The following is a 25007-nucleotide window of genomic DNA, read 5'->3' as shown; positions in this document are numbered from 1 at the left end:
CAGCTCTCACACTTTGTTCCTTTGGATGAAATAAACTCGGACCAACATCTTGTGACAAAGTTCTGTTAATGTTCTGTTAAACTAAGCTAACTAGCTAATATCAAACTTGGTCCTTTTTTTCTAAAGCTGAACCAAGAGGTTGTTGGCGGTAGGTAATACTTCTGCAGGCATGACCAGGATGAACCAAAGCAAATGGAAGTCAAATTATATAAATACCAACGTTAAATCGTTATGTTATTTAACTTTGCTAACATGAGCTGTAACACTAATGGTTTGTTATCTTAACATTAGTTAGTTAGTATTCTCCAACAACATGTATCTGAAGTTGCCAGTGTAAAGTAAGCACTTACAGTTAATTTGCTGATTCAGTATTTATTGATAGTGGACTGCTCAGAACTGAGCTCAGCCCCTAGAACAGGCATGCTTGTGTTGACTGGTTTGTTTAAATGTAATATTTGTTTCACTGGGGTTACAGACTGGGTCAATATAGCCTAACATAACGGCATAGCACTTGGGAAACAAACACTTGCTTTTATGTCTCATATATTTGGATTATGTATGAAATCCTACTGTTTTTTCCCCCTCCATTTAGAGATAAGTATGGCCATGAATAAAGTCGTTCTTGAAGCTCAAAAGCTGGAGTCCTGTGGGGCAGTAGCGAATGGAGACAACGCTATTCAAGTCAAGATATTACAGGTCCCGGCCAAATGTGGACCCACCGCTGCTCTGCCACCTCCACCCACTGCTGCAGCCGTCTCAAAGGCTGTGTCTGTCTCTGCCCCACCTAAAGTCATCCCAATTGGCCATCTCCACCAACCCACCTCCTCTGCAGTTGCAGTCACAGGGCGTCAGACTTCCTCTTTCATGGTGGTAACAAAGGTGTCCACCCCAGGAGGCGTGGGCGCTAGCGGGCAACCACAGGGCACAAAACCAGTCTTGAGCCAGGTGACCTCCAAAAACCAGGCCACAACCCCAGGAAGGACAGTGGTGATAACCGTACCAAGGGCAGCGGGTACACAGACGGTCACTGTGCCCTCCCGGCTGCCACAGACTGCCTCCACACAGCTCCCAGCCAATATCCAGATACCACCAGGTGAGCTGCAACACACCAATGTTGTTGTCTAGATTCTAGACCTTATGGGCGGTGCTCTCATTTGTGTTTATAGATTTGACCACTGTTACTGTCTTGTATTCTGTTTTTCATAGTTAGTAGATTGTGTGTCTGTAACATGTGTTAAGGGTCGCCCACTTTCTGTGTTTGTACTGTGTTTGGTCCACGATGTTTACATGCGTACTTTACCCAGCGAGCTCTTTGTTTCGGGACAAATCATCAACGAGTTACAGTAAGGGATTTTGGATTGTAATTCTGCCAGGTATGATGTTGATCCGCAGTGACAGTGGTCAGCTGATGCTCGTATCCCAGCAGGCTTTAGCACAAGCTCAGCAGGCACCAAGAGGTGTCAATGGTCAAGCACCTAAACTACTGGTCCCACAGGTATGCGTGTGCTGCTGCTTTAAATTCATGTGAAATAGGCAAATGAAGTGACACCCTCACTCCTGTGATCTTAACGTCCTGGCATGTTTGTGAGTTAGTTATCTGCAGTAAATAAAACAAATGAGAAGGTGACCGTGATCAGGATGACCGCCCCTCCCAGTTTCCACCCAGCACCAATCCAGAAGACCGCTGTGGTAAAGGTACACACGCTGGTTTACACCGTTAATGCAGTGTTTGGTCATGATGAGCATCTTTACTGCAAATCAATTACATGTCACTTACGATAATGCTTTATCTGTCATTAATGATAATACTTTACCTTTCATTCGTAAGAATATATGACCTATTATTAATACGAACACTTATCACTAATATTAATAATGATAATACTTTGCCTCTCACTAATGATGATGACAATACTTTACTTTTCACTAATAGTGATCATAAGTGATGAGATGATACTGACCATAAACAATGAAGACTGTTGTAACTGCTTAGTGTTATTATAAGATTGTTTGTGGCCTTCATTAACCAGTGATAGAAGGCTGGTTAACAAGGTATCTGATGCCTCGCTTGACAGTTTGCACGATAAGGAGACGAGTCCCACTATTTAAATTCACTCGGGTGTATTCATTATCACGTAGTCCTATTGCCATCGTTTTCTTGTAAAGAAATGACCAGTCGCAGAGGTCACTTGGAACTGGACTGAAGCCCTCCTATTAAGGGGATGAGGGGGCCGTCGTGTAACCTGTACCAGATTCGACATTCCACTAAAATGCAGAGAGGCTTCAAAGTTTGACGAAGGTCAGGTTCCCATTTACAGATGGAATGGACTAATGTGAAGTTCAAGTGGGACTCTCATCAACCTGTTGGAGTTACAGATCACACACGACACAGCACAACCACACGCGTCTGATTTGCTCAATTGACCAGTAGCCGTCACCAGTTCATGCCTGTTGCCGTACTATTAGTCAGTTATATCTGCTGCTGTTTTTGGTATTGGAGTGATAGATTTTATTGTGTTGTTCAGGTGATTGGTGTGACTCCCAAACCAGCTGTAGTCCAGACCGTCAGCGCTGTGTCTGACCGGGGAAGCCAGCCTGGCATTCAGGTAGTCGCCACGGAAACCAAAAAGGAAACACCAACCACCATTGATCAGGTGAGTCGAAACCAGGCCCAGTTCTGACCTGCCTTCTAGGTTTGGATTTCACTTGTGATGTCAGTACAGATCAACATAAACATCCCAAAATCATCAAGATGGCAATTCTTCTTACGTATTTTGTTTCGTACCGTTTCCACTACGACTAAAATATTCCAAAAATATATTATGAGTCTTATGTATGATTTCATGATTAATTTCATTTGAGTGTTAAATTGTGAGATGACATTAGAAAACTATATGTAATCGTGATTTGTGTGTTCTTTTTTTTATTGCACCATTACATTACATGTCATTTAGCAGACGCTTTTATCCAAAGCGACTTACAATAAGTGCATTTCAACCTAGAGTACAAACTAAGAACAACAAGAATACAGAAAGTACCATTTCCTCAACATATTCGAACTACAAAAGTACCACAATAAGAGCTATTTAAGTGCCACTGAAGTTCTAATCTGTGTTTTACTGCAGATATAGTCGGAAAAGATGTGTTTTTAGTTTCCGGTGGAAGCTGTAAAGACTTTCTGCTGTCCTGATGTCAGTGGGGAGCTCATTCCACCACTGAGGAGCCAGGACAGCAAACAGTCTGGATTTCGAGTGGTTAGCTCGAGGTGCAGGAGTCACAAGTCGATTGGCTGTTGCCGAGCGGAGCGAACGTGCCGGGGTGGAAGGTGTGACCATATCCCGGATGTAGACGGGGCCCGATCCGTTCAGAGCACGGTACGCCAGAACCAAGGTTTTGAAGCGGATGCGGGCAGCCACCGGTAACCAGTGAAGAGAGCGGAGGAGCGGAGTGGTGTGGGTGAATTTAGGCTGAAGACAAGTCGAGCAGCAGCATTCTGGATGAGCTGCAGAGGTCGGATGGCCTTAGCAGGGAGACCTGCCAGGAGGGAGTTTCAGTAGTCAAGGCGTGAAATGACCAGAGCCTGGACCAGAACCTGTGCCGCCTTCTGAGTAAGAAGAGGCCGTATTCTCCTGATGTTGTGCAGCATGTACCTACAGGAACGCGTCGTCGCAGTGATGTTGGCCGTCAGGGAGAGTTGACTGTCTAGTGTCACCCCGAGGTTCCTGGCAGTCGGGGTAGGGGCCAACACAGAGCTGTTGAAGGTGGTCGTCAGGTCATGGGTGGGGGAGCCTTTCCCTGGAAGGAATAGTAGCTCGGTCTTGTCAGGGTTGATTTTCAGGTGTTGTGCAGACATCCACTGAGAGATGTCGGTCAGACAGGCAGAGATTTGTGCCGCCACCTGTGTTTCGGATGGTGGAAAAGAGAAGATCAGTTGGGTGTCATCGGCATAGCTATGGTAGGAGAAGCCATGCGAACGAATGACAGAGCCGAGAGAATTAGTATACAGAGAGAAGAGGAGGGGACCCAGGACGGAGCCTTGAGGAACCCCAGTAGTGAGAGGACAAGGATCAGACACAGATCCTCTCCAAGTTACCCGGTAAGTGCGGTCGTTAAGGTAGGAAGAGAAAAGAGCGAGTGCAGTGCCTGAGATCCCCAGGTCCTGAAGAGAAGAGATAAGGATCTGGTGGTTCACGTTGTCAAATGCTGCAGAAATTGTGCTATGAAGGGACAACAAGAGTGCGTTACAAATTGACCCAAGTTGACGTTTTATCAAGATGTGTTGTTGCTTCACAATTCATCTCTAGCAGCTCTGCACAGCTCCTTCAGCCACCGGCTGATTCACCCCGGTGTCTGAGGGAGAGGAACCACAAGTCCTTCCTTCCTTCCTGCAGCTGTCAGGCTGCACAACACACTGCAGTAGATCGCTGGAGATCCTGGCTATCTCAGCACTTTACTCAGCACTTTACTTTATTTTCCCCCTTTATACGTGTTTAGTTTAGAGGATCTACTGCCTGTGTTGCTCTTGTATATATCTTATTATCTTATGATGTGTATGGTTAGGTGTATGAACACTCAGTCTATGCATGGATGTTTTGTCAGGTCTTCTCTGTGTATGGAGAGCTGTCTGCACACATACACCACTTTTAGATTAGTTTTAGATCTAGACATGTTTCTGTTTTGTTTTGTTTTGTTTTAGAAAGGCCTGACCAGGGACTGGGGTTGCAAATTAGCCAATTGGCTAGAAACCTTCTGTATCACATGTACACTTTGTGTAATAATGTGCGCTGCTTTGTCCCTGACAAATAAAAATAAAAATATTTAGTGTTAGTATTTAGTTTTTTTAGTTTTGTGTTTTATATTTATTTTCATTGATGCGCTGATGTGCCCCGCTGCTGTGATTTTTGAAATATCCCCACTGTGGGACAAATAAAGAAATAGCATATCATATCATATCAACAGGCGACCCTGGATAGTGTGAAGAAGTGCAAGAACTTCCTGGTGACTCTCATCAAGCTGGCCTCCAGTGACTCCAGGTCTGCCAACATGGCTAACAATGTAAAAGGACTGGTCAGGAGTCTGCTGGTACGTCTCTACTCTTCATCATCACAAGACTTGCTTTCACTTAGTAGAGTATTGGATTCATGAAGTCTGAATGTTATAAAAGATGTTCATTTAAGGCTTGAAAACAAAGACTGTGTATAAGACGTAGTCACCGCGTCGTCAACATTGGTGGTTGACTAAGTCTAAGTTTGATATTTTGGCCTGTTCTTCTCATACTGCCCATTTTTTTATTTGCATATTGTTCATCAGGTATTATCAGTACTAATTTACCAGCTTATTCTCTTCAGTTTAGAACATAATGCTTCGAGTAACATCAAATGTATCAAAAGGTGAAGTATTTGTCCTTTTTCCTGTCCTGCAGGAAGGGAAGCTCGAAGCGGAGGAGTTTACGGAACAGCTTTATCATGAGTTGAAGTCCACTCCACAGCCCTGCTTGGTGCCTTTCCTCAAGGTGACCAGAGGTTCTCCTTCTCTCCTCGGTGTGTGCAGGTCCTGTACGCTCTCACAATGTCGAAAGGGATTCAAACTCCAGACAGACTTTTAACTAAAGTTGATGCAGATTTATTTTGATGGGTTGGGATTGGCAAAAAATAAGCAGATTCAAATCCGATCCTTTTACCTGTGTAGTCTACCTCAGCCCGCTTGTTTGCAACGCTCTGCACAATCTCCACAGATTTATTCCTGAAACTGGGTGGCAAAAATGGCATTGTCTCAAGAAAAAAGGTTGTAAGATAGTTCCAACAACAGAGTCCTATGTGACCTCTCTGGCTTCAGTGTCCCTGCTCCATTCATATCATATTGATCATTTGGGCTAATCGACTTCATTTTGGATCTTCAGTAGTTTGTGCAAAGTAAGTTGAGCTGAATTTAGACGGCGACACCTGTTGCATGTCGGATATTTAATCATTGTTTGAGTAAATGTGGTTCTCGGACTCGGTATCTGGACATACCATGTGCAATGGACTCTGCTCAGATATGTTGTCAATACAGTCATGTTGTTTTCTTTTACCAAAGCATATTAATCCCATAATGAACCTACTTGCTTCTAGTTGGACTGTGCTTAGCATTCTCTTTTTGTCTTTGCTGCCAGAAAAGTCTTCCTGCAGTGCGTCGTCTCACCGCGGACCCCCAGTTATTCATCCAACAGGCTTCAACTTCTACGAGCAACCTTGTGAAGCAGTCCAGCACCGCCACAGGACCTCTCCTCAGTACCAGCCAGCAGGTAAAGAAAGGTCATCTCATGTTTCGAGAACATGGAGTTATTGGTAAATGTGAGGGACATATCATTTGTGATTTGTACTCTTTTCATCTTTTTTTTCTCCTCTTTTTCACTGCTGTGTAAGTGGTCACAAGTATGCACTTTGAGGAGAATTTGAGACGGTAGAGCAGCTGGATGAAAGCAGAGATTGCATCATATCCATGAGCTAGAGTGTGTATCGTGTCATGAGATGAACAAAAAGGGGACCCTCTCTTGTACAGCTCCATCGAGCCTTCAGGGATTAAAAACTCTACGGGGAACTTTTACTCACATGTAAACTGACCAAGTGATGCAATGTGGAGAAAGACGTGGAAAACACTTTGAAGCATGAACTTAATTAGCTCTACAACATATTGATTGTCATCATCTTATTTATATTCCAAGTGAATTTCCAATATCAAAGTGGCAAATTATCTAGACAAATTGCACAGATTTGCGATATTATGAAGTCATAGATTTCTGTGAAAAGAATGGGGTGCAAACCCATGATATTGAAAAAATAGTTTTTATGTAACAAGGTAAACTCAAGGTCATAATTTACCATAATCTGTGGTTTAACACAAGCAGTTATGTTCTGTGTCTTTTCTGTGTTGTTGCCCTGTCCCACTGACGTTGGGCATGGTCGTTGTGTAACTATGGTAACAATGGGTATGGAGTAGCGTCTTGTCAACAGTGATTTTTTTTTTTAGCGTTTGCTGTGCTGAAATAAAAGACACTCCATTGTGTAGTCGGAGATAAAGTTATTGATCCCCAACTTCCTGTAACTTCTAGAATATTCATGTTCATAAGGGAACGCAGAACATCAAAGAAAACGTTAGTTTCTTTCCAGATCGTCTCCTGGCTCAGGCCATACTTACCATAACAACACATAAGAACACAAGACATGTGTTCAAACATTTTCCCTCATAAATTGAAGGCACAATCTCAACATCCCTCCACTCTTCATCCACCGGGTTCACAACAGACTGTGGTCTGTTGCTGAGAAACTTGTTGTTGTTGGAACAGGCACAGTAACATCATAAACCATCATCATCATCATCATCATCATCCCAGTCAAAAAGGTTCCTGACCCCTGCTCTACACTAATGACTGAGCCAGCCCTTCACACATCGCCACATACTTAAAGTATCATTGGAGTATTTTGACTACTCGATGCCACCGACTCACTTCTCACCGTGCTGAACTGTCAACTAGCTCCAGCTCAACGTGACAAAACAAAAGAACGGGTCAAGCCACCTCAAGAGCTCGCGTTAGCAGGAGCGATGTCTTTACTGGCAAACTGCCTGGTTCACGCTGTTGTGAGCTGGGATGGAGAAATGCATATGAAGCTTTTCCTAGACTGTTCTATGTATGTTGCTTTGTGGATATCTTTCTGTTTTCTCTCCCCTGGACAATACGTCTCAATGTAATCTTATTGAGTGCCCTTAACCTGCAGGTGACCCATCCGCCTTCAGCAGTGACTCTGAGACCGGGTGTGGCGACATTAGTCCAGTCCAGAAATTACATATTGAAGACCAGCAAACCCATCCCCAAACACACAGTGGTCCAGTCGGGAAAACCCTTTGCAGGTAACAGTTGAGGGGGGGGGGGGGGGGCGGTGCGATGACTTTGGCAATGTCACCAGTTGATTATTGTGTACATTTTTTTTTTATATAATCAGAATCTTAGAACATTAAAATCTTATGTCACGTCTGTGTCAGCACTTGTGGATGTAGATTGTTTGCTAAATTAAGTTACAGTGTACAGGCCGCAGTAATTAGATTAGATTAAATATACTTTATTCATCCCCAGGGGGAAGGTCTTTGTTGCAGCAGCAACAATGTTGCAATATATACAATTAAATTAAATAGCATGGTGCATAACATTTAAGAATTTAAATAATACAAACTAAATAACTTAAAATGTGTATCCAAGTGTATATAAAGTATATAAAGTGGAAGCGGTGCCCCTCCGTGTGACACTGTCCCAGAAGAAAACTAATCACGGTGGGCTATATAACTGAAAAGGATCTCTTATGTCATGATTTTGAAAATCCCCATATATAACGTGCATTAGGGGGAGTGTTTCATAAGTCCCATTTCCAACGTGACTATATTTAAACATTCTAAGCGCCCAGACGTTTCTCCTACCGGGGATGTTCCCATCCCCCAAAACACCGGCCTCGTCTTATCCACAACTTTGTCTCCATTGCTGTTGAAGCTGACGGAGAACCCGCAGGCGGCTCTTCCAGCTCTTTTGCGTTCCCCAAGGCAAGACGAGCACGCCAATCCACGTGTTGCTAAAGGTTTCCAGGCGGAACCCTCGCTTGGGAACTTTGAACATGGACAATAGTTTCATGCATACCCCCCCCCCCCCCCTGAACATTTCAAATACAGGAGAACATTCCAGAAACAGAACATTCTTGCACCACTTCCACTTTATATACTTTATATACACTTGGATACACATTTTTAAGTTATTTAGTTTGTATTATTTAAATTCTACTAAATGTTATGCACCATGCTATTTAATTTAATTGTATATATTGCAACATTGTTGCTGCTGCAACAAAGACCTTCCCCCTGGGGATGAATAAAGTATATTTAATCTAATTACTGCGGCCTGTACACTGTAACTTAATTTTGCAAACAATTTACATCCACAAGTGCTGACACAGACGTTACTCTCCAGATAACTTTGTAAATGACTTCTTTCTAGGAATGTTTTCATTGAAGCAGCCTTTCACTCGGGATCCGCCTCGCTCTACCACGTTTACATTCAAGGACAGCTTCGGATCATACAGGTAAAACATCCAGTTTGTATCTTTGGACCCAGATTTCAGTGCGAGGGGTTAAAGTTGAGTGTGTGTGTCCGTGTGTCTGTCCGCCCCTGTGTGTGTTTCCAGAGAGGATGATGACATTAACGATGTCACCGCCATGGCGGGGGTCAACCTGAGAGAGGAAAATGCACAGATCTTGACCACGGTGGTCGGCTCTGTGGTGCATTCGTGCCAGGATCAGCCCTTCCTCTCGCCAAAGCCAGTGCTCAGCCAAATCCTCCGTACAGGTACAGGAGGTGTGAAAGTCTCAACAAGAGTATAAAGTGTGAATAAAACACACACTTATTGGACGTGCTTAACTTGAACATTTCTATGACTCGTTGCGATACTCTTGTGTCTGCTGTGTTAGGACAGGCATTGGGAGTGACGGATGTCGGCCCAGAGGTGGTGAATCTGGTGTCTCATGCCACTCAGGAGTGTCTCCGTGGGCTGCTGGAGAAGCTCACTGTTGTGGCAGAACACCGCAAGGCAGCACTGAAGGTACAGCGGTATGACCCCCTCCCCCCCCCCCTCCCCCCTTCCATGTTCTTGCCATGAGTGGTTTTATATTGATTCACACATAGAAAAGTTATCATGCATGGCATACAGCATTGTATTGATGGCGCCAAGACAAAAACAGCTTCTTTTTCTTCTTCTTATTATTATTATTATTATTCATACCAGCAAACTTGTCACCTTTCGGTGAAATTCACCATTTTTAAATCAAATTAGGTCATCCAAGTGAATCGTGTAGACCCGAAGAGTTTTTGTTTTGGGGTAGGGGGGTCAGGGAGGGTCAGGGGGGGTCAACTGGTCGGCCGGCGTTTATGAGATTGGAGTGAGACACGGAGAAAATGTGATTTGGTGCTCTTCGCAATAAAGCATCTTTGATGGGACGTGTCGCGTCTCGGCCAATCAGCGTTCAGATGTCAACAGCGTTTGGGGGTTTAGGTTAGCTTGAATGTCACCCCGCTACATCTGCTGCTGTCACGCTGCACGGTGTAGCGATACTAACAAAGTACCCGTACGTTAAACACGATGTGATTTAGCATATTTTTTGTATCAATACTTCATTAAAAGAGCGATCAGAGCGCACACGCTGCTCCGTGTCAAGCTGTCTGCACGCAATGCGCTGCGCAGCGCTCACAGCGAGTGGCGTCAAGTGGCGGAGCTTTTGAGACTTAAACTTCAGCTTTAAAAAAAGAAGAAAAAGATGATTCCAGAAGTGAAATGTTTCAGTTCTTTGTCTCCAAGGCAGACAGTCTGTAAAGTTCTGTAACTCTACAGCTGCTCATCCTGATGAACTCTGTATCATCTGGTCAGATACAGACTTCAGGCCTCATAGTGTATAATCAATGCTATGATGGAACCATGTAGTTTCATTAATATCTGGCTGTATTAATACTAATAATACTGCCATTTGTTAAGTGTTGAAAAAGTTGGTAAAAAGTGAACCATACAGATGTTTTATTTATTACTATTACAGATAAATATACCATTATCGTATTTATGGTATCATATTGTTTTTATGGTATTGTATCGAATTCTGGTATCATGATATTTATGGCAGGTATCGTATAGAAGTTATAATGTTAGTGACAGCCAGGTAGAGGCAGAACAGACTCAGGGAACAGAGTCATGGCTCAGCAGAGCTCACGAGTCCTTGTTGTTCCGGCCAAAGAAAGGGAAGTTGGTTTATGAATGACTTTAACCATATAATATATAATGACAACGCATATTTTTTATGACTATCATATCATTAATAATATTTCTACTTTATACATTTTGTTGTAAAACTACCAAAGTTCAGCTAAAAATATTATTAGATTAATCAATTAGTTGCTTAAGAGAAGAAAAAAAAGAAAAAAATTGTTGATAATAATTTCACTTTAAATAATAATAAAAACATGTTATAGTTCCAGCATCTTAAATTTGAAGAAGTGCTACTTTTCCATTTTTCCTAATTTGAATGATTTTTAAATATTGTTATACGTGTGTTCGCCAGTAGGGGGCAGTAGTGGGTTTTGCCATGACTGGTGCCGTAATTCTTGTCTTAACCTGTTAACCCCCACCCGGTTTTTTAGGTTTCTGCTCAAAATGACATACCCAAACTAAAAAGGGTGGAGCTCTGCAACCACACAAGCTATTTGAATAATGTTGGTGTTATAATAAAGGGAACACAATGAGCTTTTGTTCAGATGTGTAAATATTAGCATATATGTTACTGGTTAAGAGTAAATAAAGATGAATCTTCTATTTTCATAGAAGTTTCAGGTTCGATTAGAAAAAAAAGCACTTTCAGGATGAATATATCCTGGATGGATGCACAGCAAAGGCTTAAAATCACCCAGATAATAATACAACTTGTGAACAGACTCTCTGCAAAGTTTGACACATAAAAAATAAAGCAGAACAATAGTTGGAGACTTTTTAGTAAAGAGAATTTAGGCGAGGTCTCTAAAATTTGCATTTGGGCACATTGAAGCACCATCTGTGCCATTTGACTTTTCTCATGTACCAAACCATTTATTTCACTTTCACTTTTACTTGTGGTGATCAATACATGCAAATACATCATTATGTGGCTTTAAAACAGTAAATCAAAGATAAAAAAATTATCAAACAAAGTGGTGCTGAAGCGTGCTGTGCGTAAAGCCGGTTTTTGGATCTGTCACAGCGCAGCTGTTGCGCGCGCAGATATCTCCGCCGAGGAAGGGCGGATTTTAAAGAACGACACGTCATTGGAATACTTAGAGCCAATAGAATCGATTGGTACCAAGAAAGACAAGATTGACAGCACTGTGAGCCAATAGGAGACAGAAAGGCGTCGCCGTATTTGAAATGTGAAATCCGATTTGCTGAAATTGAACTTCCTGACAGCTGATTATGACGCTTCCCCAAAAGTCCGCCTGGTTTTTAAAGGGACATACACACACACTAAAGCCATGCCAGCTGGAATGCAGGGGAGAGAAACGTTTTTTCTTCTCAAGAACAAAAGTATGTTGAATTTGCTGAATGTAAAGCTATGAAGCGATTAATATTTCTGTGTTCTTTGGCTTATATCTCCGTGATACTTTGGTGCAGAAGGATTCTGTAAAGATATTTAGAATCTGTGTGAAGTCCTCTTGCTTTCGAACATCTCGTCTTTTATGATTGCACAAAGCTACATGTCGCTAGCTACGGAAACGTTCTGAGTGGGCCGACACCTGACAAAATTATGATTATGATATTTGTATTTTTATTTCAGTTGGTGTTTGAGTTGTGTTTAAATGGCTCACTGATACTTGTAGCCCCAGTTGTCTTCTTTAATTTGATGTACAACATCAATATATTTGCTCATGTTTATTATAATATTATAGACAGTTTAGAACAAAACATCAAATCTGCCCCACAGGTGGGGCAATGGGGCTTAAGTGTAACACCAGCGTAACAGACAGTGACGCAGCTGTTGATGCGAGTCTCTTGGTGTTTACAGGTGAGAAACGTACATAAGTACCATATATACACTACCGTTCAAAAGTTTGGGATCACCCAGACAATTTCGTGTTTTCCATGAAAACTCACACTTTTATTTATCAAATGAGTTGCAAAATGTATAGAAAATATAGTCAAGACATTGACAAGGTTAGAAATTATGATTTGTATTTGAAGTAATTTTTTTCGTCAAACTTTGCTTTCGTCAAAGAATGCTCCTTTTGCAGCAATTACAGCATTGCAGACCTTTGGCATTCTAGCTGTTAATTTGTTGAGGTAATCTGTTGAAATGTCACCCCACGCTTCCTGAAGCACCTGCCACAAGTTGGATTGGCTTGATGGGCACTTCTTGCGGACCATACGGTCAAGCTGCTCCCACAACAGCTCAATGGGGTTGAGATCTGGTGACTGTGCTGGCCACTCCATTACAGACAGCATACCAGCTGCCTGCTTCTTCCCTAAATAGTTCTTGCACAATGTGGAGGTGTGCTTTGGGTCATTGTCCTGTTGGAGGAGGAAATTGGCTCCAATCAAGCGCTTCCCACAGGGTATGGCATGGCGTTGCAAAATGGAGTGATAGCCTTCCTTATTTAAAATCCCTTTTAGCTGGTACAAATCTCCCACTTTACCAGCACCAAAGCAGTCCCAGACCATCACATGACCTCCACCATGCTTGACAGATGGTGTCAGGCACTCTTCCAGCATCTTTTCACCTGTTCTGCGTCTCACAAATGTTCTTCTGTGTGATCCAAACACCTCAAACTTGGATTCATCTGTCCATAACACCTTTTTCCAATCTTCCTCTGTCCAATGCCTGTGTTCTTTTGCCCATACCAATCTTTTCTTTTTATTGGCCAGTCTCAGATATGGCTTTTTCTTTGCCACTCTGCCTAGAAGGCCAGCATCCCGGAGTCGCCTCTTCACTGTCGACGCTGACACTGGCGTTTTGCGGGTACCATTTAAAGAAGCTGCCAGTTGAGGACCTGTGAGGCGTCTATTTCTCAAACTAGAGACTCTAATGTACTTGTCTTCTTGCTGAGTTGTGCACCGGGGCCTCCCACTTCTCTTTCTGCTCTGGTTAGAGCCCGTTTGTGCTGTTCTCTGAAGGGAGTAGTACACACCGCTGTAGGAAATTTTCAGTTTCTTTGCAATTTCTCGCATGGAATAGCCTTGATTTCTAAGAACAAGAATAGACTGGCGAGTTTCACATGAAAGTTCTTTTTTTTTGTGGCCATTTTGAGAGTCTTATCGAACCCACAAATGTGATGCTCCAGATAATCAACTAGCTCAAAGGAAGGCCAGTTTTATAGCTTCTCTCATCAGCAAAACAGTTTTCAGCTGTGCTAACATAATTGCACAAGGGTTTTCTAATCATCCATTAGTCTTCTAAGGCGATTAGCAAACACAATGTACCATTAGAACACTGGAGTGATCGTTGATGGAAATGGGCCTCTATACACCTATGGAGATATTTCATTAGAAATCAGACGTTTCCACCTAGAATAGTCATTTACCACATTAACAATGTATAGAGTGTATTTCTGATTGATTTAATGTTATCTTCATTGAAAAAAACAATGCTTTTCTTTGAAAAATAAGGACATTTCTAAGTGATCCCAAACTTTTGAACGGTAGTGTATATATATTAATGTTATGTTCGCTCGCTTTTATATTTTGACAGTTATTAACTGTGTAGAAGTTAAAGTGAAGACAGTTAATTAAGGCTAGCGGATGTTAATCGCGCGCTCGCGTTTTACCACCATTGTACAATGTCTGCTGGCCTGAGAATTACATTGTTCCATGAAAGATTAGATAGTTACATGTTGTGTCCCGTGACAGATATAAACAGTAGTATGCACACACATAAGTACATATATACATACACAACATGAACATGCATGTATAGTTTAAACAGGTTTCCTGGTGGAAGTCACTTCTTGTCAGTGCCTTCGATCTCCGTGACCTTGTCCGTCACCATGGAAACATTGTCACATGACATGTAAGGACTCTGGTTCTGTGCTGTGACGTCGCTACTCGCTAGTGACGTCACGGAGCACCGAACCAGAGTCTGTATATAGAAGTGATTTCCAGCAGGAATTCAGTCTGTGAATCTCACAGAAACCCCTCCACCCCTTCTCCATTCAGCCACTTCCCGGGGTGTGGGCCTCTGATGAGATATCACAGACAGGGTGGGTGGGCAGGTTTATTATATATGATATATTATTGGTTATTGGATAAAAGAGGAACAAAAGGAATTAATTTCTAAAATAATTTAGAAATTAAAGAAATTAAAAAACTGTTCAAGTGTACACAATTCAGGAAGTTACTTGATTTGTAAAATAGTGTAACGTGGGACTTGTTAACCTGTGTGATTGTCGCTCAAGTGGACCGTAGAGATTTCTCTGAATGGGCTTTGCTCCTATTCACACCTGGGCCCATGCTAAATAAATATTACTGAATATTTCTAGGTGTGGCGGCCATATATATATATTAGGGCTGTGAAACGATTACAATTTTTAATCTGATTAATCACAGGTTTTTGTGGATTAATCATGATTAATCACATATTACCGATATTCTCGGTATATTTTGTGAGAACATAGAGATTTATGACAAAAGACGGATATATACATTTATACATTCTTCTATACAATGGTGCTGCAACTCAGCAGTTATTTAGCAGTTTTCTTCCATATGGAACATTAATACATCTTCATCCTAAACAGAATGTTTAACCCTCCTGTTACCTTTCGGGTCAATTTGACCCCATTCAATGTTTAATGTCGGTGTTCTTTGGGGTCAATTTGACCCCAGGCTGTTTTTCACTGTGTCTTTTTTATTTATTTAAAGGGCTATTTAAGTAGTCAACAAACAAACATAAAGTACCTCACACTTAAACTTGGGAAGCAATATTAATTCTAATAATTTTCTGGAGGTTTTAATTGCTGGGGTCAAATTGACCCCGAGGGTAAAATATGTTCGTAAATGTAAAGGTAACAGGAGGGTTAAACAGAGCATTTTTCTCTTGTTTGTCAACCATTAACTCCACCATGATACAATCTAAAGGTGGACAGATTGACGAGTGACTTTTTTTGCTCGGTCCCGATGCGCACGGAGCTCTGTGGCGCGCCAGACGGAGATCGATAAGTGTTAACGCAACGCGAAGAGACAGAGATGACATGCTGCTGTGGAGATACGATCAACAACAGACGTTTAGTTTGATAAAAGAACAAAGACGTGCTATAGAGAACATGTCAGGGGGCGGGCCCATCTCTTTAATGTCATGCGATCTACCAACACTACGCCGCGATCGACGTGTTGAGACCCCTGATCTACAGGAAGTAAAAGTCGTAACAAGGTTTCCGTAGGTGAACCTGCGGAAGGATCATTACCGATGAACAGACCGTCTGCATGAGAGCGGACAGAGTTCAGATTGAAGTGGTGTTTTGGAAGCTCATTCTGCGCATGCGTTAAATGCGTTTTTAAAAAAAACTAGTTAAACCTGTAATTGAATTAACTGAGTTAACGCGTTATTTTTCACAGCACTAATATATATATATATATACACACATCTATTATATTCTTATTAGAAGGGTTTGTGGGCACTGACTTAGTCAGAGCAGAGGACCCCCACCCCCCAGCCCGTTGTCACCTTTTTCACCTCATGAGTTTGCAGGTATGATAATTATAAAAGACCTAAAAGGTCCTTTTTTTCATTATATAACAAGATCTGTTTTATGTTAATATGATATTGTTTTATGTCATTATTCAGCATAGAAATGTGTGTGTGTGAGTGCAGGAGGACCTGTGGCATGCCAAAGTGAGTGATGTGCGATCCCAGCTTCGCTTCCTGGAGGAAGTGGAGAGTTTGAAGAAGAAGAGGAGAGAGAGAGACTGCTGCGTTTGGCCAGAGTGAGTTTATGTTTGACTTAAACCACCGGATAATACCCAAGACGTGTATGTTTTTATCGTATAAAGTGTATCTTTAAAGGCTAAAAGTGTGTTTCTTGTTTGGATTATGTTGGCATTTTATCTGAAGCCACCAGAATTATTCTGACCTATTTATTTGCGAACATTCTGCTCGCTAAGTTAATATCTGTCTGTTTGTGGTCAGAGTCGCTCACACACTGAGGATCCACAGCATCAGCAGCTCAAGCAAAGAGCCAAAGAGGTGTGTACGTGTTTCACCCTGGAGCATGCTGGGAGACTCCCTCTGCTTTCACTGCAGCAGGGCCTGGCTGTCTGCTGCAGGCCCTGATCCAGGTCCTGATCCAGGTCCTGCTGCAGGCCCTGATCCAGGTCCTGATCCAGGTCCTGCTGTAGGCCCTGATCCAGGTCCTGCTCCAGGTTCTGCTCATCTCCAAGTTTCTTTTTGACAAGCTCGTCCGACCTAGCAACATTGACTACGGGTTGGTCAAGTTTGGGCGTTCATGTTAATACTACTAAATATAACATTTTAGATTGGACTATTAAATTGAAAGCTACAAAATACAGGTCTAAAAATATGAGGTCAGGAAGGGAAGCCGAGTGGTATCACGCTGACGTCTCATCTAAAAGGGAAAGTCTTTTTCCCAGAGTATTTAATTTAGTTTCCAAAATGAATTGAACTAATGCATTTATTATTTGTATTCTTATGAAACAAAGTGTCACGTAACACTCAGTGGGGTGTTTAGCTCAGGTTTGTTCATTTTTAACCAAGTGGACTCCTGCTCACGACGTCTCGGTTCTGTGTTCCGTTGTAAACTGTAGAGAAGTGTCTAGGAACTATAAAAAGGTTACCTTGCTGTTCATGTCGACTCTATTCTCACTAATCCTGCGTCTCTCTTCCCTTTTCAGCTCCAACAGATGGAAGACGCTCAGCTGCAGCAACGAGAGGCCAACCTCACGGCCCTGGCCGCCATCGGGCCTCGCAAGAAGAGACCAATGGAGCAGACGGGAAGCCAGGTTGGTCTGCGGTGGAAACGTTGACCCTACAGGTGCAACGCGTTGTCCCGAGCCATCTGCTCCAAAGAAATGACGAAGAACAGAGCAACAATGTGTCAAATCCGAGTCAAAATATGAGTCTGCTGTCTTCCAACGGCGGGTAGGACGAGACGGTGGGTGAGTTGTTTACTCGTTTCTGCCACAACGACGTACATTCACTGCCTGCTGAAGGATTGCAGTGAAACTCCCACCGCCAGCAGATATTTCACATTAAAAGCCTATTCGGGAATGGTAGAATTGTCATTTAAACTCCTGGGAGGCTTTTAATGTGAAACAGCTGTGAGGAAGTGTTGTTTCATCGTCATAAATAAACGTAAAAATGTAAATAAAAAGAATATTTCCGTTAAAAAAAAGAGGAACTGTGAGCAGCAGAGTGGTGATTACTGAACAGCAGGTAATCATGGAGCAAGTGCGAGTGTTCATCATCAGCAAATGACAGGGAGCAGAAAACAGGAAGGCTTCTAACTCAAATACGATACGATGAACCAACGCAGGGAGAAGATGAGAATACAGGCCGGTCTCTACGAGAAGCATGTGCTAAATGAAAGTAAGGTTGTGTGTGACTGACCACTGTTTGAATATTCCAATATTCATTTTTTCCCTCCTCGAATTTGTCAGAATCAGCAGTTAAGTAGCTCTGTTTGCTCTAGACATGTAATATCCCTATGTTTAACTAAACATAAGGGTTTTCATTGAAAACATGCTCGGATGTTTCTTGCACCACCAGGACTCGTGCAAATGTATCTGTTGACTTCTTGTGAACGACGAGCTGCAGAAGACCAAACCCATCCCTTGCCCGTTGGCTGCCTCCTCGGCTCACGGGGCCCACAGTACCACAGCTAGCATGTGTGAGCCTGTCGGCTTAGCTCACGGAGCCTTTCATTCTGTGTGTTTTTAAAGACCAGGACGCTCTGCTAACTGCGTACTCTGCCTTCTCTCTCCATTACCCAGCGCAGCCGGCTGCCTGTTTGCTCTTTCCTCAACAGCCACAGGGCTTCACCTCCGCTGGCACAGCCCACACGCATGACGGCTACCTAGAGGAGTGATTGTGTTTGGAGTGAACGCTGTTCCTGCACATACTCAGACAGGAAGTATTTGTTGAGGCATCGTCCTTGAAACGAGGATTGTTTGTCTCCATATTAATTCAAGGACTTGGTTGACTTTGATTTGTAGCGTGAAAGCACGAGGGCTGTGCCGAGGTTTCAGTGAATGTCTAAAGAAAAACAAAAGAGATGTGTCGCTCACTCTCTCTCTCACTCTCTCAGGTGACCCTGCTGCCCAGACCGAGCATTCAGAGGGTGACCCGCGTCATGCTGAGGGATCTGCTGCTGTGTATGGAGCAGGACCGCTTCCTGTGCCACTCCCTCCCTCTGTACAGAGCCATGCTCTGACCACCTCGCTGGGAATGACCACACCACTACACCGCTCTCATATTAATCTTAATTAAACAAGCTTTGTTTGTTGTTTTTGTACTTTTGTTTCAGTTCTATCAACAATTCATCTGTTTATTATCTACTATTTATTTTTTTGTAGGTGGATCAATGATGGTGATCAGCTCCTAGTTTTGATTAAAAATATGACAGAAGATGAAACACTGTTTACTGAAAAGATTAGTTGAGTTCTAAGTTTAATGTTGAGTGTTTCATTATTCTGCTTGTTTGTTTGACCATTAAAAGAAGTGGACTGGGTCACATCCTGACTTTTACTCTCATTGTCTCATGGTGGGTCGTGTTCTTGTGCTTTTGAGTTTTGCATTTTGTAAATCACCTTTTCTAACGACTGAAATGTATTTTCATCAAGACAGTGCTCCGTTTTGAAAGCTCAGGAATCAAAGCCCTTTCAATAAAGATTGTTCTTTATTGTTTAACCTCTTCAAACCTGGAGAATATAATGGATCAACTCAGACTTCAAGAACACCTCTATTGAAGAAGTAAATAAGACAGTTGGAGCTCAATGGCACATTTGATTTTTCCTTATGTTTTTCAGAAATACTCACTTGTACGTGATGTAATCTGCACATCATTGTATCTCAGTCGTGTCTCTAGAGTCTGGTCTTGGGAGTCCAGACTCCGGAGGACGGTCTTTCTGCGATTAGAACAGCAGCTTTCTTGATGTCACCACATCAGCTGTTCTTGCTCATGAGTTTCCTCGAATTATTCACGAGAAATAATTCTTTACAGTCAAACAAAATGTCAACCCTGCTTTTTTCATTATCCTTTAAATATAAATATTTTATTTTGAATTGTGTGTGATATATATATTTGTATATATACACAATTCAAAATAATAAAATAATCATACACATATAATTGTATATATATTGTGTAAAAAATAAAAACATATTGTTTAGAAATATTTAGATTATATATAAATATGTGTATATATAATAACTATGTTATATATATATTTGTATGTATATATAGTTATATTACACATGTAATTGCAAACAATTCGGTCAATAGTAAAAAGACAGCACTAGTTCAATGTTAAAGTTTATTTAAAATATTAAGTTATGAATCTTAACCCTCAGTCAAACTGGTTTAATGTTAATGTGAATAAATAAACTCTTTGTGCTCTTATCTGGTATCCTGATATTTATGCCAGGTATCGTATAGAAGTTATAATGTTAGTATCGTGACAACCAGGTCGAGGCAGAACAGACTCAAGGAACAGAGTCAAGGAACAGAGTCATGGCTCAGCAGAGCTCACGAGTCCTTGTTGTTCAGGCCAAAGAAAGGGAAGTTGGTTTATGAATGACTTTAACCATATGATATATCATGACAATGCATATTTTTTATTACTATCATTATATCATTCATAATATTTCTACTTCATACATTTAGTTGTAAAACTACCAAAGTTCAGCTAAAAATAGTATTAGATTAATCAATTAGTTGCTTAAGAGAAGAAAAAAAAGAAAAAAATTGTTGATCATAATTTCACTTTAAATAATTAAAAAAACATGTTATGGTTCCAGCTTCCTACATTTGAAGATGTGCTACTTTTCCAATTTTTCCTAATTTGAATGATTTTTAAATATTGTTATACTTGTGTTCGCCAGTAGGGGGCAGTAGCGGGTTTTGCCATGACTGGTGCTGTAATTATTGTCTTAAACAAACAAGTTAGACCAGCGTAACACAGACAGTGACGCAGCTGTTGATGCGAGTCTCTTGGTGTTTACAGGTGAGAAACGTACATAAGCACCATATATATATATTAATGTTATGTTCGCTCGCTTTTATATTGTGACAGTTATTAACTGTGTAGAAGTTAAAGTGAAGACAGTTAATTAAGGCTAGCGCCGTTTAGCGAGCGTTTTACCACCATTGTACAATGTCTGCTGGCCTGAGAATTACATTGTTCCATGAAAGATTAGATAGTTACATGTTGTGTCCCGTGACAGATATAAACAGTAGTATGCACACACATAAGTACATATATACATACACAACATGAACATGCATATACAGTTTAAACAGGTTTCCTGGTGGAAGTCACTTCTTGTCAGTGCCTTCGATCTCCGTGACCTTGTCCGTCACCATGGAAACATTGTCACATGACATGTAAGGACTCTGGTTCTGTGCTGTGACGTCGCTACTCGCTAGTGACGTCACAAAGCACCGAACCAGAGTCTGTATATAGAAGTGATTTCCAGCAGGAATTCAGTCTGTGAATCTCACAGAAACCCCTCCACCCCTTCTCCATTCAGCCACTTCCCGGGGTGTGGGCCTCTGATGAGATATCACAGACAGGGTGGGTGGGCAGGTTTATTATATATTCTATATTATTGGTTATTGGCTAAAAGAGGAACAAAAGGAATTAATTTGTAAAATAATTTAGAAATTAAAAAAGTGTTCAAGTGTACACAATTCAGGAAGTTACTTGATTTGTAAAATAGTGTAACGTGGGACTTGTTAACCTGTGTGATTGTCGCTCAAGTGGACCGTAGAGATTTCTCTGAATGGGCTTCGCTCCTATTCACACCTGGGCCCATGCAAAATAAATATTACTGAATATTTCAAGGTGTGGTGGCCATATATATATATATATATACACATCTATTATATTCTTATTAGAAGGGTTTGTGGGCACTGACTTAGACAGAGCAGAGGACCCCCACCCCCCAGCCCGTTGTCACCTTTTTCACCTCATGAGTTTGCAGGTATGATTATTATAAAAGACCTAAAAGATCCTTTTTTTCACAATATAACAAGATATGTTTTATGTTAATATGATATTGTTTTATGTCATTATTCAGCATAGAAATGTGTGTGTGAGTGCAGGAGGACCTGTGGCATGCCAAAGTGAGTGATGTGCGATCCCAGCTTCGCTTCCTGGAGGAAGTGGAGAGTTTGAAGAAGAAGAGGATTGATGAAGAGGAGAGGGAGAGACTGCTGCGTTTGGCCAGAGTGAGTTTATGTTTGACTTAAACCACCGGATAATACCCAAGACGTGTATGTTTTTATCGTATAAAGTGTATCTTTAAAGGCTAAAAGTGTGTTTCTTGTTTGGATTATGTTGGCATTTTATCTGAAGCCACCAGAATTATTCTGACCTATTTATTTGCGAACATTCTGCTCGCTAAGTTAATATCTGTCTGTTTGTGGTCAGAGTCGCTCACACACTGAGGATCCACAGCATCAGCAGCTCAAGCAAAGAGCCAAAGAGGTGTGTACGTGTTTCACCCTGGAGCATGCTGGGAGACTCCCTCTGCTTTCACTGCAGCAGGGCCTGGCTGTCTGCTGCAGGCCCTGATCCAGGTCCTGATCCAGGTCCTGCTGCAGGCCCTGATCCAGGTCCTGATCCAGGTCCTGATCCAGGCCCTGATCCAGGTCCTGCTGTAGGCCCTGATCCAGGTCCTGCTCCAGGTTCTGCGCATCTCCAAGTTTCTTTTTGACAAGCTCGTCCGACCTAGCAACATTGACTACGGGTTGGTCAAGTTTGGGCGTTCATGTTAATACTACTAAATATAACATTTTAGATTGGACTATTAAATTGAAAGCTACAAAATACAGGTCTAAAAATATGAGGTCAGGAAGGGAAGCCGAGTGGTATCACGCTGACGTCTCATCTAAAAGGGAAAGTCTTTTTCCCAGAGTATTTAATTTAGTTTCCAAAATGAATTGAACTAATGCATTTATTATTTGTATTCTTATGAAACAAAGTGTCACGTAACACTCAGTGGGGTGTTTAGCTCAGGTTTGTTCATTTTTAACCAAGTGGACTCCTGCTCACGACGTCTCGGTTCTGTGTTCCGTTGTAAACTGTAGAGAAGTGTCTAGGAACTATAAAAAGGTTACCTTGCTGTTCATGTCGACTCTATTCTCACTAATCCTGCGTCTCTCTTCCCTTTTCAGCTCCAACAGATGGAAGACGCTCAGCTGCAGCAACGAGAGGCCAACCTCACGGCCCTGGCCGCCATCGGGCCTCGCAAGAAGAGACCAATGGAGCAGACGGGAAGCCAGGTTGGTCTGCGGTGGAAACGTTGACCCTACAGGTGCAACGCGTTGTCCCGAGCCATCTGCTCCAAAGAAATGACGAAGAACAGAGCAACAATGTGTCAAATCCGAGTCAAAATATGAGTCTGCTGTCTTCCAACGGCGGGTAGGACGAGACGGTGGGTGAGTTGTTTACTCGTTTCTGCCACAACGACGTACATTCACTGCCTGCGAAAGGATTGCAGTGAAACTCCCACCGCCAGCAGATATTTCACATTAAAAGCCTATTCGGGAATGGTAGAATTGTCATTTAAACTCCTGGGAGGCTTTTAATGTGAAACAGCTGTGAGGAAGTGTTGTTTCATCGTCATAAATAAACGTAAAAATGTAAATAAAAAGAATATTTCCGTTAAAAAAAAGAGGAACTGTGAGCAGCAGAGTGGTGATTACTGAACAGCAGGTAATCATGGAGCAAGTGCGAGTGTTCATCATCAGCAAATGACAGGGAGCAGAAAACAGGAAGGCTTCTAACTCAAATACGATACGATGAACCAACGCAGGGAGAAGATGAGAATACAGGCCGGTCTCTACGAGAAGCATGTGCTAAATGAAAGTAAGGTTGTGTGTGACTGACCACTGTTTGAATATTCCAATATTCATTTTTTCCCTCCTCGAATTTGTCAGAATCAGCAGTTAAGTAGCTCTGTTTGCTCTAGACATGTAATATCCCTATGTTTAACTAAACATAAGGGTTTTCATTGAAAACATGCTCGGATGTTTCTTGCACCACCAGGACTCGTGCAAATGTATCTGTTGACTTCTTGTGAACGACGAGCTGCAGAAGACCAAACCCATCCCTTGCCAGTTGGCTGCCTCCTCGGCTCACGGGGCCCACAGTACCACAGCTAGCATGTGTGAGCCTGTGCCTTTCATTCTGTGTGTTTTTAAAGACCAGGTCTGCTAACTGCGTACTCTGCCTTCTCTCCATTACCCAGCGCGCGGGCTGCCTGTTTGCTCTTTCCTCAACAGCCACAGGGCTTTCACTCCGCTGCACAGCCCACTCGCATGACGGCTACCTAGAGGAGTGATTGTGTTTGTTGTTTGTCTCCATATTAATTCAAGGACTTGGTTGACTTTGATTTGTAGCGTGAAAGCACGAGGGCTGTGCCGAGGTTTCAGTGAATGTCTAAAGAAAAACAAAAGAGATGTGTCGCTCACTCTCTCTCTCACTCTCTCAGGTGACCCTGCTGCCCAGACCGAGCATTCAGAGGGTGACCCGCGTCATGCTGAGGGATCTGCTGCTGTGTATGGAGCAGGACCGCTTCCTGTGCCACTCCCTCCCTCTGTACAGAGCCATGCTCTGACCACCTCGCTGGGAATGACCACACCACTACACCGCTCTCATATTAATCTTAATTAAACAAGCTTTGTTTGTTGTTTTTGTACTTTTGTTTCAGTTCTATCAACAATTCATCTGTTTATTATCTACTATTTCTTTTTTTGTAGGTGGATCAATGATGGTGATCAGCTCCTAGTTTTGATTAAAAATATGACAGAAGATGAAACACTGTTTACTGAAAAGATTAGTTGAGTTCTAAGTTTAATGTTGAGTGTTTCATTATTCTGCTTGTTTGTTTGACCATTAAAAGAAGTGGACTGGGTCACATCCTGACTTTTACTCTCATTGTCTCATGGTGGGTCGTGTTCTTGTGCTTTTGAGTTTTGCATTTTGTAAATCACCTTTTCTAACGACTGAAATGTATTTTCATCAAGACAGTGCTCCGTTTTGAAAGCTCAGGAATCAAAGCCCTTTCAATAAAGATTGTTCTTTATTGTTTAACCTCCTCAAACCTGGAGAATATAATGGATCAACTCAGACTTCAAGAACATCTCTATTTAAGAAGTAAATAAGACAGTTGGAGCTCAATGGCACATTTGATTTTTCCTTATGTTTTTCAGAAATACTCACTTGTACGTGATGTAATCTGCACATCAT

General features: G+C 42.0%; 2 protein-coding genes across 10 annotated transcripts; both read left to right on the top strand.

The window, feature by feature from the left end:
- The first annotated feature begins 598 nt into the window (after nucleotides 1–598).
- Nucleotides 599–24683, top strand: LOC130193653 (transcription initiation factor TFIID subunit 4-like). The gene is made up of 15 exons (XM_056414275.1): nucleotides 599–1093; nucleotides 1374–1495; nucleotides 1594–1695; nucleotides 2526–2654; nucleotides 4960–5082; nucleotides 5423–5512; nucleotides 6152–6283; nucleotides 7755–7887; nucleotides 9017–9101; nucleotides 9204–9364; nucleotides 9487–9617; nucleotides 21857–21982; nucleotides 22185–22241; nucleotides 22931–23038; nucleotides 24250–24683. Exons 1-15 carry the CDS (start codon nucleotides 601–603, stop codon nucleotides 24373–24375), a joined length of 2118 nt encoding a protein of 705 aa, XP_056270250.1. The 5' UTR covers nucleotides 599–600; the 3' UTR covers nucleotides 24376–24683.
- LOC130193651 (transcription initiation factor TFIID subunit 4B-like) lies at nucleotides 11988–19272 on the top strand. Of its 9 annotated transcripts, none has more exons than XM_056414269.1 (5): nucleotides 11988–12113; nucleotides 16390–16502; nucleotides 16705–16761; nucleotides 17427–17534; nucleotides 18839–19272. In XM_056414269.1, the coding sequence occupies exons 1-5, from the start codon at nucleotides 12003–12005 to the stop codon at nucleotides 18840–18842; spliced, it is 393 nt and encodes a 130-aa protein (XP_056270244.1). In that variant the 5' UTR covers nucleotides 11988–12002; the 3' UTR covers nucleotides 18843–19272. The 9 variants fall into 9 exon arrangements, 8 of the variants coding, with proteins under 8 accessions (XP_056270244.1, XP_056270241.1, XP_056270242.1 ...); XM_056414266.1 differs by having other exon boundaries at nucleotides 18530–19272; XM_056414267.1 differs by having other exon boundaries at nucleotides 18525–19272.
- Nucleotides 24684–25007: the final 324 nt, after the last annotated feature.

The sequence above is a fragment of the Pseudoliparis swirei genome, chromosome 5 (genome assembly GCF_029220125.1).
Source record: "Pseudoliparis swirei isolate HS2019 ecotype Mariana Trench chromosome 5, NWPU_hadal_v1, whole genome shotgun sequence".
Lineage (NCBI taxonomy): Eukaryota > Metazoa > Chordata > Actinopteri > Perciformes > Liparidae > Pseudoliparis > Pseudoliparis swirei.
Note: the sequence above shows the minus strand (reverse complement) of the source record. Positions and strands in the feature narration are given on the sequence as shown.